Here is a 17,691-nt window from a genome sequence, read left to right as displayed (position 1 = left end):
TATACAAATAAAATATTAATAATAAAAAAATTATAATTAGAAATTAGAAATGATAAAAAAAAATGCACACGATGAATCTCGTGTATGATTAAATAAATAATACTGAATGATAATATAACTATTTTTGACAAGCTGCATGATAATGTAAAATAAATTTCAATATGAACTCGCAGGAGGGATTCGCTTTGCGGCTGACACGATGAGACGGGGAAAGTAGGAATTATGGCAATTTTGAAAGGGGAGGTGGTACTGCTAATTTGGCTGTCATCCCTGGACCATAGAAATCTCATTATTTCATGTCCAAATGTCACGTCAAAATGTATAGGATCGGTATCCTAAACTACTTTTTCCGGTAAAATCCAATATTTTTGAAATAATTTTTTTGTGTATCCATACAGAATATTCTCACGAGATGTTTGAAAAAGTATCAGAAGTATTTTTAAAAAGTATTTTTTCGTAAATGGAGATAACCTCTTTAACATATTTACTTCGTATATTATAAAAGCACTTTTAAATCAATGATTTTGATTCCATCCAAACACCCCTTCAATCGTCCCTCAATTTCCTAAGTTTACAATACTTGTTATTACTCAAAAAATACTTTTAAATAAAAGTATACTATAAATTATTTTAAAATATGAGTATTATTTGAAAAAATACTCAATTAAAATCTTTTTTTTTGGACTCAAATACTCAATTAAAATCTAATAAGTACAAGTGCCATTTTTTTGGGGGGTATAAAAGGAAGGCCTAAGCCCAATCAACTAAAAGTACACCAGCTGATAGTATCTCCTTCCTTCTCTTGCAGCAACCTGAACTCGCGCCGAACACTTGAAAGTATAATTTTGTCTTTGGATTTTTACTCTGATATTGGAAGTGAAATTTCACAGTTAAAATATGAGAAGTGAAATTACGCATAAAATATAAGATAGAATAAGGTTATATTTTTGCCTTGTATGAATTAAATACTATTTATTTTGGGGGAGTAATAAAAATAGATTTGTTGATATGGTGAAGACCAAGAGAATGGAGAAAAAGTGAGAGACGATTGATATGGTCTTCATGGATTGTACTGTGAGAGGTGATGATGCCAAGAATGGAAAGTGAATCCAAAAGGGAATGACGTGGCAATAATCAAATCATTTGGGTTTCCCTTTACAGTTTATCACTGTTCCTTCTTCCACATGCTCTTTTGCTGCCAACCCCTCCAACAATCAATTTCTGATTATGCCTTCATTTTTTTTTTTACTTCCCAACGAAAAATGAATAAATGAATCTATATACACTAATTTTTTTAAGGGCTGGGGAATTTTATGTTTTTCTTAGACATGATATGGATATTAATTAAAAAATTTAATTCGTCAATTCTTATAATTCTATTTAATTTTCAATTAGGTCTTTGTAGTTTTTCATTAGGTTCTCCATGATTTTCTCAATTATATACATCAGTTTCTATAATCATAATTTGTTGATTGGAATTGATGTGATATTGGTTAAGTGATTTACAAGTTGTCACAAAGTACAAAATAAAAAGAGAGTTTTTTTAAAAAAAGATTGAATATCAACATAAAAAAAATTATTATGCTAATGCCATTAGCATCTCATGACATGGCTCTGACCAGGATACACCACGATTAATTTTGTCATATGGATCAAATCAATCAAATCATGGATTATCTGATTATATAGATGAAAGAAGATACTCAAAAATTTTGGTAAAAAAAACAAGAAGATACTCAAAATTGAGTAAATCATTAGGCTTATAAAAAAGGAAAAACTACAATGACTTGATTAAATTAGAGGAATTTGCATATTAATTTTCCCAATCATTTTGTATAATTTAATTTAGGGATAATTAATCCACAGCTCTTTATAGTTTCAACTAATTTTGATCAGGGTCCTTATAGTTTTTTTTTTCTTTTTATCAGGTCCTTATACTTTCACCTGTTTTTAATTAGGTCCTTATATTTATTTTTCTTTTTATCAAGTCCTTATAAGTTCACTTTATTTTTAATTAAGTCCCTGAATTTTTATTCTTTATTTTATAAATTCTAATAGTACTATTATATAAACATAAAATAGATATATTATTTAATATTAGTTTATAAACAATAATATTCTAAAGATATTGAATTATTATAATGATTTTAATTTTTTCAGCAAAAAAATTAATTGTTCTAAGAAATTTCCTGAATTAATTAATTCTATTACTTTTTTTATTACATATTATTAATTTAATTTAATTATTAATATTTTATATTTCAGTATTATTCTATTTATTAAGCTTATTTTAATTAATAAATAAAAATTAAAACTACATGGACCTGATTAAAAATTTAGTGAAATTATAAGGACTTAATTAAAAGAAAATAATCAATCATGACCTAATTAAAAAAAGGTAAAAGTATAAGGACCTAATAAAAAAAAACTATAGGAACCTGATTCAAATTCGTTGAAACTATAAAGACTTGCGGATTAATTAACCCTTTAATTTATTATATATATTTACATGGTGAATAGTAAAATAAAGATCTCCATTCAATTATATATTTATAAATGCATCTATTTATTTATGTAATTTCGTGTGATCTAAGCGTGTCAAAAATAATTATTGGAAGTTAAAAAAAAGCCTCTAATGACTGTAAAATCTCAGGGTCCTTTATCACAATTTTTAAAAATACAAGAATTTAAAAACAAATGCCGTTACATGCAAATTGAAAATTGAATTAACAGAATAGGAAAAATTACAATGCAGAAATTGACTACAAATAAAAGTGCTTGTCCCAAATTCTTAAAGTAAAATGAATCTAAATGATGATGATGGAGCAAGATGGCATGTGAAAATATGAGCACTAATTGGGCCTCCAGCTTTCTGGTCAAAAACAAATTGGGCCTCCAGCTCAAGCTCTTTCTTCAACTTTGGGCTTCTTGTGCTTTTTTGGGCTCAAGGAAGGAAAAGAGAGTTCGGTGGACCGAGGCCCATTTCAGACGCCTTTTTATCTCATTTGAGAACGGTTTTTTTGGGCCCGAATCTTGCTATAGATTTAAATCTATTGGGCTTAACACATTTTTCTAATTTTATTGACCAGACAGACGCTGAATAATGAGTACAACTCACTTACATCCAAAGAAATATTTTTTTTGCAATTTTTGGTTTTTGGGAAATATGTATCTACATAATATGATAAGTATAACAAGCATATTTGTTGGGAGCGCTAACCTTAACCGATTTGATAGATATTAATTTTAAGCCTAAAATGATTTGAAGTTACTATGAGTTAATTTGGTTTTAGCAAAAACTAAATTTGACTTTAAAAAAGTAGTTAGTACTATCTCCGATCTTAATTATAAGACCTCGTTAGCCTATAAACGAGATCTTATAATTAGTATAGGAGGTAATAGTACAAAAGGAATTGAAGATAAAACCAAAGTTCGAAACTATGAATCATTACTTTTGGTTAAAAAATAAAAAAAATTATGAATCCAAGACAATAATCATTACTCATTTGCTGCATCGGGATCAAATTAGTTTTGAGAGTGGACAAAACGGAAGACACGCCTGGTGGGACTCGAACCCCAATCGTCTGATTAGAATCAGACGCCTTATCCATTAGGCCACAGGCGCAAGCTCACGTTCTGACTACAGTGCAGAAGTATACTCACCTTTGTCAGGAAAATGTGTATGTGCTTTTTAAGGACCTGTTGGATTTTTTTTTGTGGAAACTGAGATTAATGGTTCTTTTAACACATCCATCTTTCTTTTCTATCTCAGAAATAACCCGGCAAGAAAAGCCCAAGAGAGTTTAAAATAAAAGGGCTACCCCTCACACGCCAGAAAACCAACCCAACCCCCCCCCCGCACGGCACCTTTTCATCAGGCTCCGCCACAAATCAATCAACCAAACATGTCTTACCTAAAACTTGGCATTTTTTCAAGTGTGAAATATTGCCAGCGCCCTAATCTTATTTTATAAGTACGCCAAGCATCTTACTTTTTTTTTTTAATGGTACAATTTTATTCATAATCTTTTAAATTTAGTGTCACCTTTTATTTATTTAAAATCACCATTATATGAAAAAACTGAAAAATATGTGATATCACATCAAATGTGATAAATCATGGATGAACTTCCACCATTTAAAAAAAATGTAGTGCTTGACGTATATTAAAAACAAGACTAAGGTGTTGGGTGAATCTTTATCTTTTATTTTTTTAAATTATTCAAGTATAATGGATAGCGTTGCCACTATGGCAACCTACCGTTTGTAGCATATATAAATGAGTACTCTTCTAATCCTATTTATAGGATAGAGAGAGAAAAAAATTTTTAGTCAAATTTATAAGTCACTTTATTAAATTTTTAGCATGAAAAACTATTTTGTCCTTCATTTATTATAGTGTAGGTAGTTATCTCTTTTAAAAGGTGTATATATTAAATATAGGAAAAGTTAAAAATTTGTTATATTTTAATGGAGAGTTAATACATTTTAAGATTTTTCTTGGTCTGTGTGAAATATGCTAAAGTGTCTTATAAATAGGACCAGATGAGTAAAAGTTTTATCCCCTTCTTTGTGAAAAAATTTTATATGCCCCTTATGAAAAAAGCCATTGGCATCCAGCATAGTAGCATGCAAACGTGAGTTGAGTGTGTATAAATAAATAAATAAATAAGGAAGAAGCAAGAAGTGAGAAGCATGAAAGGCAAGGCAATTACACTGTCCTCCTGCTTCAAGTCATGCTTCCTTAGCACATAATTATTTTGTTTGCCTTTTTCACTCTTAACACACATGCGTGCTCTTCGTCCGTACACTATTATTATTATTATTATTATTATTATTATTATTATTATTAAGTCCGAAATTAGTGCAATAGATTGTGACAAAATTTCACTACTGTGGCGCCTATTTGCATGATATGATGTATAAATATATAAAATAAAAGGACGGCGAGTCAGCGACTAGCGTCTGTTGACTATTTCTTCCGCCGGTTGATTGTGCAGAACATTTGACCCTTCAACTCCCCTTCCTATAAGGCTTGCTTCATCCTCCTCTTGACTACTATTATTAGTTTATTACACTCCTCACACACACACACACTACTTCCGTCTTAATTATAAAATCCAGTTAATTAATTTAAAAAAATTAAGAAAATAAATTAAATTAGTTATTTGTCATAAATAGGTGTTGATTTTCCTAAAATATCCTTACTAATCAAGTGTATTAACTAGAACTATAATTATTAGAAGGATTATCTTGGAAAAATTAAGTAAATATGAAAGACAAAGTGGATTAAGGTCTTATATTTAGGACCAAAATAAAAATCAAACAGGATCTTATATTAAAAATCAGAGGTAAGTAGTATATATATAGTTAAAAGTTGTTTCCACGTTTATGAGTGATTGGGACTTGTAGAGAATGAATTATTTTATATTTAAGACTTGTTTGAAACTTTTAAAAAAATATGGATCTCATGCAATAAATAATGAGTTTATTGACAAATCAAGTTCCTTTTTTAAAACATGGTTTGAGACGATGGATATAACTGCTAATTTTAATGAAAAATATTTTATCAGTGAAGATGATTTGATAAATTTTTATACAGAAAAAATACTGGTGTTTTGTAAAATTCGTATACACAGAATATTGATAGATAAATTCTAATGCGTGACTTATTTTTCCATTTTAATACACATTTTGTATGTTCATGTCATACCAAACATGGGGTTTGGGGAAAAAAATTAAAAAAAAAAAAAGAACAAACATGGGGGAAGGGGGTTGCAAGGGAAGGTGAGTGGCGGGTAGAGAGCTAGGAGGTTTGAGAGGGACAGATCAGGAGGGAAACTCGGGGAGACAATCACGTAATTTTAAAGCAATGTTAGGGGTATAATTGGTACTTTAGATTCCCGATCCCCTTGGACTTGTTACTTTATTAAAGTATTTTCTTCGATGAACGGTCATCACGCAGCGAATATCCCATGGCCGCTTTTGAAAACCTTATGTAATAGCCCAAAACGGGCCAAATTTGTAATTTTGCAGGGCAGTCCGTACACCTTGTTTATTTTTCAAGGGCCCCCCTCTTGGATTTTTCATGACATTTGCCCCGGAACCGGAACGCCCATGCTACTAAAATAAAAATACTCCTCTGATTCTTAATATAAGACTTATTTAATTAATTTGATTATATTAAAAAAATTAGATAAATTAGTTAATTATAAGAAAAGTGACACATTTTTCTTAGAATACCATAATCATCTTTTTTTAATACTCATTTCCCTTTTTTACTTGATTATGATTGATGGAGTATCTATATGGGTAATTTAGAGAAAATTGATAAATATGAGAAATGAGTCTTATATTTATTACTAAAACTAACTCAACAATTGGATCTTATATTAAAGACCGGAGGAGTATATAACCAATCAAAAATTGAAAATAGTCTATAAAAAAAAATCTTAAGATGTTCGATCTTATATTTAAAAAGATTTAATTTAATTAAAACGATATAAATTCGATTTGTTTTATCATTTTAACATTTTGTTCGATAATAACAAAGCTATATTATATATAAAACCTTAATTTTGGATTATATCTTGATAACTCTCAATATTTAAAAGTTTACAATGCATTTTTTTAGCTTTTTACATTTGTTTAGGTAATTTTTCTTGTTATTATTTAAGTTATTTGGTTAAAATTAAAAATAATTGTATAACATAAAAGGGGGTTTATTAATTATACATTACTCAAATTTTAAAATATCATTTACATATAACTCAAAATTTAAAGAGGTAACTGTATTTTGCAGAAAAAATAAGAAGCGGTCTGGTAGATAGCATATCATACCCCAGCGGTAAAATAACCAAATGATATATAACGGGGAATTATTTATGCAAACTTAAAGTCGTAAGAGAGTTTCTCATTAAATTTTAAAAGCCGAAGGGATTATTTGTATATAATTCAAATTTTGAGAGTTTTGTATAATTTTATCTTAAAACAGATATTAAATAGAAAAAAATAATCTAACATCACTTGTTAAAATGATATTTTAAAAAATATGAACTATTTGAAGAGTAGAACATAAACAAATTGAGTGAAGAATTAAGTTACTACTCCTCCGATCCTTAATATAGGACTCAATTCTTGAGTTGGTTTTGCTCCTAAATATAAAACCCATTTCTTATATTTATCAATTTTCTCTAAATTACCCTTATGGATATTCCCTCAATTATAATCAAGTAGAAAAGGGAGAGGAGGTATTAAGAAAAATGATTATGGTGTTTTAGAATTAATGTGTCACTTTTCTTGTAATTAACTAACTTACCTAACTTCTTTAATCTAATCAAATTAGTTAAATGAGTCTTATATTAAGGATCGGAGGAGTACTATTAAACTGACAGGATACTGGAATCCATGTTTAATTTAATTATATATTCTCCATTCTTGTGAAAATAGCCATCAAAATCAATTAAACAAAAAGAGAAAAAAAAAACCCAAGGTGATATTTAAAATAGCCTCATAAAAGGAGGAAGAGATAATTAAAAGTAAAAATCAAAAAGAGCAAAAGGGCAAAACATTCCAAAAAAGAAATTAGGGTTTTTTTATCCAATTAATATCAAATATTTTCTTTAAGGTTGTTTTAAGCGTAAAGTTACGGATTAAAACTTTTGGTAGATATTGGGTGAATTATCGAAAATAAAAACATTCCAAGAAAAAAGGGTACAAACAATCACGTTATTTTGAAGGATAATTAGGGGTATCGTGGTCAGAAAATGGAAAAGTTAGGGGGTATATTTGGTAACTGAGCTACCCACCACGGCAGACTTTATTAAACACTTGCTTCCACGTTCGGCCATCACGCGGCGATCATCCCCTGCCTTATTCAACGGTTAATGTTTCATCTTGCAGGACGGTCCCTATACTTTGTATATTTCTCGAAGCTCTCTACCCTAGATTTTCATAATTTGCTTCCCAACCCTACTCCTGTGCTTGTAAAATTTCCAATGCAAGTTGGCATATAAGAGTTGCGCTTGCTTTTACTATGAGTTTGAATTTTCTATAAACATTTGAATTTTACATTAATGGTCATTGTACCTGATTTTGCAAAGGGCCTGTTGGATTTGTTTTTGGAAACTGAGATTAATGGTTCTTTCAATACATCCATCTCTCTTTTCTCTCTGGCGAAAGGTTACAGGTCCATTCACTCATGCACCAAAAAAGAACCCCACATGATACTTTTTAATAAGGCTCCCCCATAAATCAATCAAATATATCTAACCTAAAACTTGGCATTTTTTTAGGGTGAAATTGTGCCAACACCCTAACTTTATTTTTCAAGTGCACCAAATATTTTATTTTTTTAGTGGTGAAATTTTACCTGCAATCTCACCTTTTCTTTATTTATTTAAAATCACCATCATATAAAAAGAACTGAAAAATACATGACGTTGTACCAAATGTGAGGAAAACAGGATAGCCTGATTAGACCCAAGTTTAAAAAACTAATCATTTTTCAAAGCCTGACCATTATATAGGTGGGTTTGGGTCAATCTACGTGCTTTATGCTCACTTAAACTCTTTTTTTTTTTCAAAAAAACTTTTTACATATTTTGATGCGGATAAAAATAAGGTAATAAATCTCATAAAATTCATACTACAAGTCATTAATATTAGTTAAAAAAAAAGAAGCTAAATTGTTATCCAATTTGTTTAAAATTAAACCAAATCAAGCCATTGTCCTAAATAGTATACAAAACACAAACCAATTAAAAACTAAACAATAACAACATTATCAACATGATTTTCATCACTATCTTCAATGTCAACAATATTAAATTGTATTGGCTCTTCTTTAGTGACGAAGATATGAAAATTTTTTTCTTCAAATAAATTTCACTTTCAAGTTTTGTAATCTAGTTGTTATTTTACTTTAATTTGAGATATATTACTATTGAAATTCATAAATTTCTAATTCAAGCTATAGAATCAGAAGTGATATAAATATAAAAAATACTCTATTATTAAATATATATAGTTTAAAAATATTAACACATATAATATAAATCAAATAATTATCTACAGTGTAAATTAGCTTATTTTTTAAAGTTCAAATCATTACTCAAAACCAAATAGATCAAACCATTTTATGAAATTCAATTTTAAAAAGATCACAACAACTACATATTTACAATATCATTAACAATGTGAAAAAAAAAATCATATTAGCATCTTATAATAATATTAAAAAGTAAAAAAAAAAACTAAAAAGGCCCAAACTGGCCAATTCTTTTAAGCCCATTTTCAATTTGAAAGGTAAATTTACGAGTTTGACCGTCATATTTTTTTGGCATAAACGGACCAGCCTAATGGGCTCAACCATTTTTTCGGGTTCCAAATGTGATAGATAATGGATAAAATTGCATCATTAAAAAAAATAATAAAGTACTTGATACATATAAAAAATAAGATTAAGGTGCTAGATAAATTTTTACCTTTTTTAATTCATTCAAGTATAACGAATAGTGTTGTCACTACGGTAACTTACCTGTAGCATATATAAACGAGTGAAAGTTTGTCCCCCCTCCTTTATGAAAAAATTTTATGTTCCTCTCATGAAAAAAGCCATTGGCATCCCGCATAGTAGCGTGCAAACGTTAGTTGAGTGTGTATAAATAAACAAATAAGGAAGAAGCAGGAAGTGAGAAGCATGAAAAGCAAAGTAATCACATTGTCCTCCTGCTTCACGTCATGCCTCCTTAGCAAATAATTATTTTGTTTGCCTTTTTCACTCTTGTCCACACATGATTATTATCGAGTCTGAAATTAGTGTAATAGATTGTGACAAAATTTCACTACTGTGACGCCAATTTGCATGATATGATATCTAAATATATACTACCTCCGGTCCTAATTATAAGAGCCAGTTGACTAATTTGAGGAGATTAAGGAAGTAAGTTGAGTTAGTTATTTGTCCTAAATAGGTGTTGTCTTTCCTAAAATATCCTTGCTAATCAAGTGTATTGACTAGAATTATTATTGTTAGAAGGGTTACTTTAAAAAAAAATATAAATATGAGAGATAAAATAGATTGGAGTTTTATATTTAGGATCAAAATAAAAGTTAAATAGAGTCAAGTACAGGAGGTAGTAAAATAAAAGTATAGCGACTATTATTTGTTGACTATTTCTTCCGCCGGTTGGTGGGTTGGTTGTGTAGAACATTTGACCCTTCAACTCCCTTTCCAATAACGCTTGCATCACCTGTCTCTTGACTACTATTATTACAGTCCTCACTTATATAAATATATATATATATATATATATATATAGTTAAAAGTTGTTTCCACGTTTATGAGTGATTAGGACTTATACTTAATTAATTCTTTTATTTAAGGCTTGTTCATAACTTACAAAAAAATATGGATCTCGTGCAATAATGACTTTACGAATAAATCAGGTTTCTTTTCTAAAAAATTGGTTTGAGACGATGAATGTAACTGCTAATTTTAATGAAAAATTAGCAATAGAAAAATGATTTGATAAATTTTTATAGAGAAAAAATACTGGTATTTTGTAAAATTTTTATACAGAGTTATATTGATGCTCTGAAAATTTTAATGAGTGACTTATTTTTCCATTCTAATATACTTTTTTTTTTAATTTTTAATATACATCTTTTATTTTCACATCATACCAAACTTGGGGTTTGGCCAAAAAAAAAACCCCGGGAGAGGAAATTGCAAAGGAAGGGGAGTGGTGGGTAAAGAGCTAGAAGGTTCGAGAGAGACAGATAAGGCGGGAAACTCGGGGAGACAATCACGTAATTTTGAAGAAATGTTAGGGGCATTATTGGTAATTCAGCTTCCCAACACCCTTGTACTTGGACTTGTTATCTTATTAAAGTATCTTGTTCGATGAACGGTCATCATGCGGCGAACATCACATGGCCGCTTTTTCAAACTTTATTATTATATGAATTAGCCCAAAACTTGGCCAAATTTTCAATTTTGCAGGGCGGTCCATATACCTTGTTTATTTTTCCAAGGGCCCCCCCATCGCCCATGATACTGAAATAAAATTATATAACCAATCAAAAATTAAAAATAATTTATTAAAAAATAATCTTAAGATGTTCGATTTTATTTAATTGTTAAAACGAGTGGAACTTATTTTTCTCAAGCAAAATATTGATAAGTTTAATTTAATTAAAATGATTTAATAACATTTTTTCCCATATAGGCAAAGCTATATTATATCTAAATCCTTAATTTCGGATTATATCTTGATAACTCTTCTAGTATTTAAAATTTTACAATGCATTTTTTAACTTTTTATATTTTTTTAAAATAAATTTTTTTTCAATTCAGCAGTTGCTTGATTAAAAATAAAAATAATATAATATAACAGGAGGTTTATTAATTATATGTGACTTAAATTTTAAAATATAATTTACATATAACTCAAAATTTTAAGAAGGTATTTGTATTTTGCAGAAAAATAAGAAGCGGTCTGGTAGGTAAAATATTATACTCCAACGGTGAAATAACCAAAAAATATATATTGGCCAGACAAAGCAAATGATATGTAACGGGGAATTATTCATGTAAACTTAAAATCCTAAGAGAGTTTCTCATTAAATTTTAAAAGCCGAAGGGATTATTTTTATATAATTCAAAAATTGAGTTCTGTATAATTTGATCTTTAAAAAAAATATTAAATGGAAAATAAAGAATATGAACTATTCAAGGAGCAGGATATAAACAAATTGAATGAAGAATTCAGTTACAATTAAACTGACAGGAATACATGTTTAATTTAATTATATATTCTCCATTCTTGTGAAAATAGTCATGAAAACCAATTAAATAAAAAGAGAAAAAAAACCTAAAGTGATATTTAAAGGGCGAATAATAACATAAAAGGAGGAAGGGATAATTAAAAGTGAAAATAAAAAAGAGCAAAACTGCAAAACATTTTTAATAAAGAAAAGGGTTTTGTTATCCAATTAATACTAAATATTTTCTTTAAGGTTCTTTTAAGTGTAAGGTTACGGATTAAAACTTTTGGTAGATATTGTGCAAATTATTGAAAATAAAGACACGCCAAGGAAAAAAGGTATAAATAATCATGTTATTTTGAAGAAAAATTAGGGGTATTGTGGTCAGAAAATGGAAAAGCTAGGGGTATAATTGATAATTGAGCTACCTACCACAACGGACTTTATAAAACCCTCGTTTCCACGTTCGGTCATCACGTGGCGATTATCCCACGCCTTGTTCAACGCCTAATGTTTCATCTTGCAGGACGGTCCCTATACTTTGTATATTTCTCGAAGGGCTCGACCCTAGATTTTCATAATTTGCTTCCCAACCCTACTCCTAACTCCTGTGCTTGTAAAATTTTTCCCCGGAACAAATTTCTCAAACTAAATTATAGTATGAGAGCCAATGCAAGTTGGCATATAAGAGTTGCGCTTGCTTTTACCATGAGTTTGAATTTTCTATAAACATTTAAATTTTACATTAATGGTCATTTTATAAGGAGATATTTAATCAATTAGTCTTGAAATAACCTAAAATTATTTTGTACATAGTGCATAATTATCGAAGTTTTTATTGACAGTCCTTATGATTATTTAGCGGAAATCTTAGGATATGAGAGTGCTATCCTGAACCCCTAATTTCTATTTTAATTTAAAAAACAATAAAAAATGTTTATTGTTAGAAGTAAACTCCATTTATTTCATCATAAAGTTTAAGCCTTGAATTTTTTACCTAAGGTCCAAGGCTAGCATCATTTGATGACTTGAAAGTAAATTTAAAACAACAACCACAAAACACATTTTAATTGCTAACATATAAGTTTGTTTTGGCCTCAGTTGAATTTTTTATTATTTGGTAAAATACAAATGATTTATTTTGTCAAGTGATATATGAAAAGCTTATATTTAACTTTAATTATTATTTTTGAATAATTTTCACATAAAACAAACATAAACAAAAAAATACATGAATTATATTAAAAACAATAGCTAAAAATAAAAATAAAGAACAACTCAAATATGTAACTAGTTACTTCTAAACTAGATTGTATGCATGGTAACTGATCAAAACTAGGTGTATTTAAAATCAGACTGGATGGGCTGGTTTAGGATGAAAACTAGCAAACCAGCCACTTGTCTAGTCCGGTTCATCTCTCAAACCAGAAAAACTTCAAACCGGTGTGACTTGGCCTGACTTAGGATCAACCCAAGTAACTCCTTGGGTTAGGTGAGTCACCAGTTTATTTTTTAAACTTGAAGTGCATTGGAAAAAATGATCCAAACACTGACTCTACTCACTGCTCACCTTAGTTTCTCTTTTGTGTTGAACTTCTCTTCTCCCTCGCACTCATTAGATCATCGCGGTTGATGCTTCAATGAGAGCTAACCAAATCTATAGCAGGAAAAGCCATGGATAGTGCTCTGAAACTCCACAACTCAACCCCCTACTACTCATGTAATGGCCGAAGGCAAGGAGGAAGGAGAAGATTTGGTAATATAAACCAACACCCAAACGACAACTTTGAACCGTGTTGAAGAAAGTGAAAAATAAAAAACCAATGACAACTAACAAGTCATAATGTCATATCTCACGAGGATGAGACAAAGAGGATCGATCAAAAGGAGAAAAAAAAAACTAAAATGAGGAAGAATTTAGGAGTCACTTGGTGAAGGAAAGTAACTAAAGAAATACGGAAAGAAATATGATGAGGGATATATTTTTTATTCACAAACATTTAATTTAAGAATTAAATATGATTTCTTATGAGTAAAATATAAATATTTTTATACATTTTAATTAATTTATGTTATTTTATTTATTTCCGTTTTTAGTACCTTGATAAAACTTTCGGTGGATGTGGTGTCAACTATTGAATATAAAAACATTCCAAGAAAAAAGGATATAAACAATCACGTTATTTTGAAGAAAAATTAGGGGTATCGTGGTCAGAAAATGGAAAAGTTAGGGGTATATTGGGTAATTGGGCAGCCCACCACAACAGACTTTATTGAACCCTTGCTTCCACGGGCGGTCATCACGCGGCGATTATCCCATGCCTTATTCCACGCCTTGTTTCATCTTGCAGCACAGTCCCTACAGTTCGTGTATTTCTCGAAAGGCTCGCCCTAGATTGTCATAATTTGCTTCCCAACCCTACTCCTGTGCTTGTAAAATTTTTCCCAAACACAAATCTCTCAAACTAAATTATAGTATAAGAGCCAATGCAAGTTGGCATATAAGAGTTGCGCTTGCTTTTCCCATGAGTTTGAATTTTCTATAAACATTTAAATTTTATATTAATGGTCATTTTACATGGAAATATTTAACCATTCAAAAATCGGTTAGTCTTGAAGTGACTTAAAATTATTTTGTACTTGGTGCATAATTATCGAAATCTTACTTAGGATATGAGAGTGCTATCCTGAATTCCTAATTTCTATTTTAATTTAAAAAATATTTTACAGTAAGAAAAATGTTTTTTTGAATGAAGTAAAATCCATTGATTTCATCATAAAGTTTAAACCTTACATTTTTTTTACCTAAGGTCCAAAGCTAGCATCATTTGATGACTTGAAAGTAAATTTAAAACAACAACCACAAAACACATTTTAATTGCTGACATATAAGTTTGTTTTGGCCCCAGTTGAATTTTTGATTATTTGGTAAAATACACCAGAAAGGTTATATTTAACTTTAATTATTATTTTTGAATAATTTTTACATAAAACAAACATAAACAAAAAAATACATGAAATTTATTAAAAATAATAACTAAAAATAAAAATTAAAAAAACAACTCAAATATGTAACTCGTTACTTCTAAACTAGTTTGTACAGATGGTAATTGAAAAAAAAAACAGAAAAAAAGAAAACAAATAATAACTAAAAATAAAAATAAAAAACAACGCAAATTTGCAACTAGCTGCTTCTGAACTAGCTTGTACAGATGGTAATTGAAAAAAAAAACAACGGAAAAGAAAGAAAACAAATTGAGGAAACTATATAATTAGGGTAAAAATGAAGGGCAGAAGTGCAAGACACGGCTCCAAGAAAGAAGGGAAACAGGAAAGACAGCTGTATATAAACGACGGCCTCGTTCAGCTCAGAGCTCATACAACGCAGCCTTCTTCTTCGTCTTTGGATGGCTTTCTCCGGCTTCATTTGGGATATTTTCTAGCATTAAAACCCTAATTCTTCTCCATTTTTCCCTTCGATTTTCCTTTTCCTTTTCTCCGAGAAAATCACAATTCCTGATTTTCTCGGAGATTGATTTGATTCGATTCATTCTCTTTCTCCTTTTTCGTTCGTTCATCAATCAACCGATCAAGATGAGTATGGGAAAGTTCGTCGAGATGCTCGACCAAGGCGTCCGAATAGTCGCCAGATTTCATTCCAACTGTCCCCAGACCGGCCGCAAGTACTACCACCCTCCCTCCGTTTCCGCCGACGCGGGCTCCGACTCCGACTCCGACCACCACCACGCCAGCTTCCACCACAACCACCACCATGCCGGCTTCCACCTTGCCTCGTCGGTGCAGATGCTCTATTGTGGACACAAGGCGGCTGCGGCGGTGGGTTCCGAGACCGTTGACGTTATTCTGTATTCTGTTTGATTGAGAACAAAAAATTGATTGAATGATTGAAAAGCGAGAAAAGACAAATAGTTTTAAATCTTGTTATGGTCAGAGATTTTCATTTCACAATCTGAATCTTCGATCCCTTGATTCATGTTGCAAATAGACGTATAAACACAATACACAATTTTTGATTCCTGAAGAAAATGTTGGGGACCAATTCAATGGAAAACTCACTTTTGATTGGGCATGACTGGTTATCAATTTCTTTATTCTTTTTGTTTAGAACTTGACTATTAATTTCAGATCTATTAACTTTATATAGAAATTAAGTTCACCAAAAATTCGAGGTGGATTTGAGGTTACACTTTCTCTGTTTCTTGAGAAAAGAGTTATGAACTTGATTGAGAAGTTTCTTTCCTTTCTTTCTTTAGAAAAGAAGAAGAAGAACGAATAGAAGAAATGTTATCCAACCACAAAAAGAAAGATTTGTCAAAAACAAAATTTGCGCCTCAAGCTTTGATATGAAAGAGGATTTGGATTCCAGTGAACATTTGTTGGATTCCTAGATTTAGAGACAAGTGATGAGACGCAAGAAAGGAATATATGGATCGAAAACATAGAATGACGTTTACCACATAAAAAAAAGAAGAAGATTTACATAGTATTCTTTAGAGAAAATAACAATAAAATACCACTTGAATTCTAAAAAGACAAATAAGGTACCTGAATAAGCAAAATGACAAATAAGACACTAGGTACCAATCTGGAATTCATATTTTCGGTCAAAAGACCAAAATGCCCTGATGAAATGCGGGAAGACCGACACTGAAAGTGAGAGAAAGGAGAGATGAAGACCGACGCAGTGAAAAAAAGGAGAAAGGAAGACCGACGCTGATGAAATGCGGGAAGAAGGAAAGAAGAATATTGGAAATACTATTATCTTACTCCTTCGCATCACCATTCTGTAGAGATTGTTGATTTGGTGGGTTTTGGTTGTGGGAAAGAGGATTTGTAGTGAGAGAAGGAGTGAACCGAAGCGGAAAGATGAAGCGGAAATCAGAAAACTGGCAAGCAATTACGTAACGTAACTGCTGTCATATGCCTGCTGGTTTTTGGTAAATCCCATTACGTGAATGGTAAATTTCACTATACATGTAGTTAATTATGAATTTTACAAAATACATATTATGATTTACAACTTTTGTAGTGAAAGTGACTACTTTGTTAATGGGTTTTGCAACCTGTTTTCAGGAAATAAACAACTTGTTTGTAAAAACTAATAAAAGTGACAACTTTTGTAGTCACGTTGAATTAACTGGTTACAAAAGCCATTTAAGAAGTGGTCATTTTCACTATAAAAGTTGTAAATATCACTGTGTTTTGTAAAATTCAACGTCAAATTTTATTGATTTTTAGAAACAAGTTGCTCATCCCCTGAAAAGAGGTTGCAAAACTCATTTAAGAAGTGATAATTTTCACTACAAAAGTTGTAAATATTATTGTGTGTTTTGTAAAATTTAGCATGGAATTTTATTGGTTTTTAGAAACAAGTTGCCAATCCCTTAAAAAGAGGTTGCAAAACTCATTTAAGAAGTGGTAATTTTCACTACAAAAGTTGTAAATATCACTCTATGTTTTGTAAAATTCAGCATGGAATTTTATTGGTTTTTAAAAACAAGTTGCCAATCCCTTGAAAAGAGGTTGCAAAACTCATTTAAGAAGTGGTAATTTTCACTACAAAAGTTGTAAATATCACTCTATGTTTTGTAAAATTCAGCATGGAATTTTATTGGTTTTTAAAAACAAGTTGCCAATCCCTTGAAAAGAGGTTGCAAAACTCATTTAAGAAGTGGTAATTTTCACTACGAAAGTTGTAAATCTCACTATGTGTTTTGTCAAATTTAGTAGGAAATTTTATTAGTTTTTAGAAACAAGCTGCCCATCTCCTGAAAACAAGTTACAAAACCCATTGAATAAGTGGTCATTTTTACTACAGAAGTTGTAAATCCCACTATACGTTTTGTCAAATTTAGCGTGAAATTTTATTAGTTTTTACAAACAAGTTGTTTATCTCCTGAA

The 17,691-nt window shown here is 30.2% G+C and overlaps 1 protein-coding gene across 1 annotated transcript; it reads left to right on the top strand.

Moving 5' to 3' along the window:
• The first annotated feature begins 15,204 nt into the window (after positions 1-15,204).
• LOC114751233 (uncharacterized) lies at positions 15,205-15,859 on the top strand. Its single transcript, XM_028939890.1, has one exon. It carries the CDS (start codon positions 15,364-15,366, stop codon positions 15,646-15,648), a length of 285 nt encoding a protein of 94 aa, XP_028795723.1. The 5' UTR covers positions 15,205-15,363; the 3' UTR covers positions 15,649-15,859.
• The last annotated feature ends 1,832 nt before the right edge of the window (positions 15,860-17,691 follow it).

This window comes from Neltuma alba, unplaced genomic scaffold (genome assembly GCF_004799145.2).
Source record: "Neltuma alba isolate B1F8T4 unplaced genomic scaffold, ASM479914v2 tig00006832_pilon, whole genome shotgun sequence".
Classification (NCBI taxonomy): Eukaryota; Viridiplantae; Streptophyta; class Magnoliopsida; order Fabales; family Fabaceae; genus Neltuma; species Neltuma alba.
Note: the sequence above shows the minus strand (reverse complement) of the source record. Positions and strands in the feature narration are given on the sequence as shown.